Source organism: Nicotiana tomentosiformis, chromosome 7 (assembly GCF_000390325.3).
Source record: "Nicotiana tomentosiformis chromosome 7, ASM39032v3, whole genome shotgun sequence".
In the NCBI taxonomy this organism is placed as follows: Eukaryota; Viridiplantae; Streptophyta; class Magnoliopsida; order Solanales; family Solanaceae; genus Nicotiana; species Nicotiana tomentosiformis.
In genome coordinates this window covers 76,059,255-76,066,154 of record NC_090818.1, presented here as the reverse complement: position 1 = coordinate 76,066,154, position 6,900 = coordinate 76,059,255, and the positions used below count along the sequence as shown (strand labels likewise).

Sequence of the window (6,900 nt, the reverse complement as noted above, 5' to 3'; positions counted from 1 at the left end):
GAGGTTTGACCCTTTTATTGAAAGCTTTAGACATTCTGTTCTGATAAAGCTGACCATGACACACTGCATTCACTCTTTTCCCTTCTATGAGGGCTAATTTCTAGAGCAGCTCCTTATCCATTCTGCATCATTGAGTTCAGCTTCTTGTATGATTCTCAAAGAAGGAATTTCTACCTCGACAGGAATGACGACTTCAGTACCGTAGACCAATAGATAAGCAGTTGCCTTGGTTGACGTGAGGACTGTGGTGGGGTATCCTAATAAGGAAAATGGTAACTTCTCGTGCCATTGCTTGTGATTTTCTACCATCTTCCTTAGTATTTTGTTAATGTTCTTGTCGGCGGCCTCCATGGCTCCATTCATTTGGGGTCGGTATGCTGTGGAGTTTTTGTGATTGATTTTGAAGGTTTCACACATGGCTTTCATTAGATCACTGTTGAGATTGGCGGCATTGTCAGTGAGGATGGATTCTGGAACCCCGAATAGACAAACAATACGGTCCCTGACAAAATCTGCGACGACTTTCTTGGTTTCAGCTTTGTAAGATGCAGCTTCAACCCACTTTGTGAAATATTCGATGGCCACTAGAATGAACCAGTGCCCGTTTGAAGCGGTGCGCTCGATCGGTCCAATGATATCCATTCCCCAAGCAGCAAAAGGCCAAAGGTGCGTTCGTTGCATTAAGTTCATTTGGAGGTACCCGTATCATATCTCCATGTATCTGGCACTGATGACATTTCTAGACATACCGGATGCACTCTATTTCCATGGTCATCCAAAAGTATCTGGCTCTGAGTATCTTCTTGGCTAGGATGAAACCATTCATATGTGTGCCGCAGGTTCCAGAGTGTATCTATTCGAGAAATTTGGAAGCTTCCTTGGCGTCAACACACCGTAATGATCCTACGTGTGGAGTCCTTCTGTACATAATCCCTCCAGTTTGGAAGAAATGGTTGGACAATCTTCGGAGCGTGCATTTTTTAGTATGGTTTGCATGCTCCGGGAACTCTCCTTTTGCCAAGTACTCCTTGATATCATGGAACCATGGATTCCCGTCTGCTTCTTCTTCAACATGAGCGCAGTAAGCCGGCTGATTATGAATCCTTACCAAAATGGGGTCGATGAAATTCTTTTACGGATGCTGTATCATGGAGGACAAAGTGGCCGATGCATCTCCGAACTCATTCTGGATTCTCGGGACATGTCTAAACTCTATCTTCGTGAACCTCTTCATCATCTCTTGCACATGATATAGATATGGTAATATCTTGGTATTCTTTGTAACCCATTCTCCCTTCACCTGATGTACCCGCAGATCTAAATCGCCAATTATCAGTAATTCCTGGATATTCATGTCAACGGCCAAATTGAGCACCAATATGGAAGCCTCATATTCCGCTATATTATTGGTGCATGGAAACCTGAGTTTTGCGGACACCGGATAATGTTGACCGGTTTTTGACACCAAAACGGCTCCGATACCGACTCCTTTGAAATTTGCAGCTCCATCGAAAAACATTCTCCAACTATCGTAGGATTCAGCAATATCTCCTCCTACAAAAGACACTTCTTCATCAGGAAAATACGTTTTCAGTGGTTCGTATTCTCTTCCTATAGGATTTTCTGCAAGATGATCTGCTAATGCTTGTCCCTTAACCGACTTCTGAGTTACATATATGATGGCAAACTCACTCAACAATATTTGCCATTTGGCCAGCTTTCCTGTAGGCATAGGCTTCTGAAAGATGTACTTCAGTGGATCCATTTTCGATATGAGCTATGTGGTATAAGCACAAAAGTAGTGCCTCAATTTCTGGGCTATCCATGTCAGAGCACAGCAAGTGCATTCTAGCAGAGAGTACCGTGCTTCACAGGGTGTGAACTTCTTGCTCAGGTAATATATGGCATGTTCTTTTCTCCCTGTCTCATCATGTTGTACCAAGACACAACCGAAAGCCTCATCTAGTACGGAAAGGTAGAGTAGTAGTGGTCTACCAGGTTCTGGCGGGACTAGGACTGGTGGTGTGGACAGGTATTCCTTGATTTTGTCAAAAGCCTTCTAACAGTATTCAGTTCAGCTAGTGGCGGCGTCCTTCTTCAGCATTTTGAAAATTCGTTCACATATTACAGTTGATTGTGCTATAAAGCGGCTGATGTAGTTGAGACGTCCTAAGAAACTCATCACGTCCTTCTTGTTCTTTGGTGGTGGTAAATCTTGGATAGCTTTGACCTTTGACGGGTCCATCTCAATTCCTCGGTGGCTGACAATGAACCCTAACAATTTTCCGGCAGGAACTTCGAAGGCACATTTTGCGGGGTTTAGTTTCAGATTGTACTTCCGCAGCCGGTCAAAGAACTTTCTCAGATCTGCTATGTGATCTGCGACCCTCTTGGATTTGATGATCACATCATCCATATATACTTCTATCTCCTTGTGTATCATGTCATGGAAAATGGTTGCCATCGCCCTCATGTAGGTGGCCCCAACATTCTTTAAACCAAACGGCATCATTTTGTAATAGTACACTCCCCACGGCGTGATGAAAACTATTTTCTCCGCGTCTTCTTCATCCATCCAAATCTGATGATAACCCACGAAACAATAAACAAAGAATTGGAGTTCATGCTTGGCGCAATTGTCGATCAGTATATGTATATTTGGTAGTGGGAAATCATCTTTGGGACTTGCTCTGTTTAAATCCTGATAGTCGACACACACCCTGACCCTCCCGTCTTTCTTCAGAACCGGCACGATGTCGGCCAACCAAGTTGGATATTCAACCACCCTGAGGAGCTTAGCTTTGATTTCCTTGGTGACATCTTCCTTGATTTTTTGACTCATGTCTGGCTTGAACTTCCTGAGCTTCTGCTTTACTGGTGGACACATCGGATTGGTAGGCAGCTTATGAGCTACTATGGATGTGCTCAATCCGGTCATATCATCATACGACCATGCGAAAATATTTTCATACTCTCTTAAGAAACGAGTGTACTCTTCCTTCTCTGATGGTGACAAGTGAATGCTTATGCAAGTTTCTTTGACGGTTTCAGAATCTCCCAAGTTGACTACCTCAGTCTCATCCAGATTGGACTTAGGTTTGTTCTCAAAATTATCAACTTCCGTAACGATTTTCTCAGGTATCACATCTTCTTCTTCTATCTCTTCTGAGTCACTATCCTTATGATGCGTTGTCTCATTACATGTCACAGTCGTTGGTTTATCAAGATAAGAAATAGTAATACTGTATAGAGAAGATATGAAAGATAATAATAATAAAACATCAAGCTGTTGATAAGTATTGAAACGTCAAACAAAGCAAATTTTAATGACTTTAAACAATGTTTTCTAAAGCAAAATACTGAAAAGAAAGAAAAAATGTTTTAAACAAAAATGCTCAAAAGGAATTGTTTTCAAAATGAATGACGCTAGCAAGCCATGCTACCCCGGGACTTGTCGGGCCCTGGATGGTGTGGCAGTCCAGTTCCTAAGAACAGCTCCCTTCTCCACTGTCTTGATGATGAGGCCTTCTTCCTCCTCCTCCTCAACTATCACACTGCAATCCATGTCTTCATCTTCTAAGAACAGATTCCTTAAGCCAGCTAGAACTTCATCTTCTTCAGATCCCCACATCATGTTGACCTGATGAAAGGATTGGCTCAAATATGGTACCGGTTGCTCAAGAGTGTAATAAGGACCACACCATGGTGGCGACCAATCGTCATTCTCCTGCCAGGTGTACTGATATCCAAGTCCAAAGGTCGTGCCGTGACGTTTTAGCTGTATCGGTTTGGTAATACCTTGGAGGTTCTTCCCGAGCCCTTTACCGGGTTCATACCCTGCCCATGCTAGTATGCTTTCTATTTTGCTACTCCACCACTTGTATTTCTCAATTGCGTTGACGTGCTCGATGCGATGATAAGTCTCCCCACCTAACTTCCTTCTATTTTCCATGACCAGAACAGTTTTGTTGGTATAAATGGGATTACTCCCATCTCCATGAATGATCACCTCCTGATGATTCCATTCGAACTTTACAGCCTGGTGCAAAATAGAAGCCACGGCCCCGACGACATGTATCCAAGGTCGTCCCAAAAGCAGATTGTATGAGGCGGATATGTCTAGCACTTGAAATTCAACATCAAACCAAGTCGGGCCCATCTGCAAGCATAGATTGGTTTCCCCAATTGTGGCCCTTTGAGACCCATCGAATGCCTTCACATTAATAGTCCTTGCTCGTATTTCATGCAAACCTTTACCCAACCTTTTCAGAGTAGTCACCGGACAGATGTTAGGACTGGACACTCAATCTATCAAAACCCTGGAAATGAATTTATCCTCGCATTGTACCGTGATGTGCAGTGCCCTGTTGTGGCTTAATCCCTCTGGTGGTAGTTCGTCTTCATGAAAGGTGATCTTGTGGCTCTCCAGTACTTTCCCTACCATGTTAGCCATCTCCCCACTGGTGATATTGTTAGGTACGTAAGCTTCATTCAATACCTTCATCAAGGCATTCCTATGTTCCTTAGAATTCTGTAGTAATGATAGGATGGATATCTGAGCAAAAGTTTTGTTCAGATGGTCTACAATAGAATATTCTCTCGCATGCACCTTTCTCCAAAGATCATCTGGGCCAGTTTTGATGATGGGGTTGCTTGGAAGCAGCTTCTCTACTCGTTCCTCCCAAATTCTCAGGTGTATAAATTCTACCAGTACTGGTCATCCTTTGTGCTGCACCAAATTCTTCCATTTTTGCTTTTCCTTTCCTCCTGGCTTCTGCAACATAGTCCCAGGGCACGACATTGGATTTAAAGGGCGGTGCGGATGCTACTGTCATAGTGAAAGGTGTGGTTATTTCTACTTCGAATGGAGCAGGTATAGCTACAAGTGTTGTTTCTACCTCAAACGGGGTTAGTGCGGCTACTTCAACTTCAACTGGTGGCTGTATGTGTACCACAATAGGAGTAAGAGTGACCGCATGTTTCTTTGGGTTATCCCCTTCTTGAATAAGCCCAATCGACCCTTCTGGGTCCCATTCTTCATCAGTCTCTATCATATTTACTCTCTCGCCCCTATGATCTGGGAGGGGATTATTGCAAACGTTAGGTGCAACCTCCTTTGCTTGTATAACCTTGGTATCGATTTGTGTCTGGATCTTGTCTTTCAGGGTGCTACATTCATCAATGGTATGACCTTTCATGCCGGAGTGGTAGGCATATATTTTGCTTGGATTGACCCATTGAGAGGAGTTTTCTATGGCAACAGCGGGAATAAGAGTGACATATCCAGCAACTTTTAGTCTCTCGTATAATTGATCGATGGGTTCAGCAATAGGGGTGTATTGTCTGGGTGGCCTGCGATCAAAATTTGGTCTGGGTTTCTGATAGTTTTGGCGGGCTGGCGGTGAGTGATAATATGCTGGCTGGGTGTTATAAGTGTGGTAGGTAGTGGCGGGTTGTGCATATCTAGGAGGTGAAGGCTGATATGTGGGTGGAGGGGTTTGGTATGTAAGAGGAGATTTTGGACCTTGGGCTACCATCGCGGCCCCTACTTCTTTCTTTTTGGATATACCCCCTGACTGCAATGCTTTGTTTGTAGCCTGTAATGCCTCAAAATTTGTTGCCATTCTGCTCTTGATCCCTTCTTCAATCCTTTCCCCTAGCTTGATGATGTCGGAGAATTTGTGGTTCTCGATAACCATCAACCTTTCATAGTATTGTGGATCCTGGGCCCGAACAAAGAACTTGTTCACCTGCTCTTCTTCCAATGCCAGACTTACTTTCGCGGCTTCTGATCTCCATCGAGTAGCATACTCGCGAAAAGTCTCCATTGTCTTCTTCTTGAGATTCTGTATGTAGAAGACGTCTGGTGCATTCTCCATATTAAACCTGAATCGATCCATGAAATCTGATGCTATGCTTACCCAACTAACCCACTTCTTGGGATTTTGACTGATGTACCAAGATAGGGCGTCCCCAGTGAGACTTCTCATGAACAGCTTCATGCGAATCCTCTCATCCTTTCCAACTCCTACGAGCTTGTCACAGTATGTTCTTAGATGCACCATTGGGTCACCTGTTCCGTCAAACATATCGAACTTAGGAGGTTTGTAACCCTCCGACAGTTTTACGTCTGGCTGAATACACAGATCTTCATAATTCAAACCCTCAATGCCTTTACCCCCTTCGACACCCTGGACTCGGCTTGTGAGCTTCTTAAGTTCCTCTGCCATATTTTGGATGAGTAGGTCCTTCTCGGCAGATTCCAATGTGTATGGGGTTTGTTGAGTGGGGTGAGGTAGGGTTTCTACATATATGGGATTACTTTGGTAGATACCGGGGATTTGGGAGTAGTGATGATCATTGGTTGAGTTCTGCAGATCGGGGGTAGGTTGCGGTGTATTTTGAGGAGTATGGTAGGTAGTAGTTTGTGGATACTGAGTCGGAAGATGTTGGTGTTGAGGAGGAGTTGTCACTGGTGGAGGGTTAGGATTTTGAGGAGGTGTGGCGTATTGATGAGGTGCGGGAGGGTTTTGTGGATGTTGGTTAGGTGTGTTTTGAGGAGGTGCTGGGTTTTGGGTATTCTGTTGGTTAATATCCGGGACGTTTAAGGTGAGTGAGAGGTTTACCAAATTGCGGACTTGCTCAAGTTCCCCTTGCAATTCCAGTATTTTCTACTCCAACCGTAGAACCAAATCATTCTGTGCCGGAGTACTCCGACCATCTGAAGTTTCAACATTTTCCACGCAGCGTTATCTTTCCTGATACCACTCATGTCGTCCATCTTAGCTTTTCCCTTACTTTTAGGATCACTTGGAGGTGGAGGAGGTGGAGGGCCTCTGGATCTGGTATGATACGCTGATGATGCCAGTATGCAAGAACCAACCTTAGGGGATGGGAATA

General features: G+C 44.1%; 2 protein-coding genes across 2 annotated transcripts; both read right to left on the bottom strand.

Moving 5' to 3' along the window:
- Nucleotides 1-1,132: 1,132 nt before the first annotated feature.
- Nucleotides 1,133-1,765, bottom strand: LOC138895837 (uncharacterized). The gene has a single exon (XM_070180576.1). It carries the CDS (start codon nt 1,763-1,765, stop codon nt 1,133-1,135), a length of 633 nt encoding a protein of 210 aa, XP_070036677.1.
- A 2,857-nt stretch (nt 1,766-4,622) lies between these two features.
- LOC138895836 (uncharacterized) lies at nt 4,623-6,230 on the bottom strand. Its single transcript, XM_070180575.1, has one exon. It carries the CDS (start codon nt 6,228-6,230, stop codon nt 4,623-4,625), a length of 1,608 nt encoding a protein of 535 aa, XP_070036676.1.
- Nucleotides 6,231-6,900: the final 670 nt, after the last annotated feature.

Bases quoted from the DNA above. Each gene is read 5' to 3' on its own strand.
- LOC138895836 (XM_070180575.1), bottom strand. From the start codon at position 6,230: ATGGCAGAGGAACTTAAGAAGCTCACAAGCCGAGTCCAGGGTGTCGAA.
- LOC138895837 (XM_070180576.1), bottom strand. From the start codon at position 1,765: ATGGATCCACTGAAGTACATCTTTCAGAAGCCTATGCCTACAGGAAAG.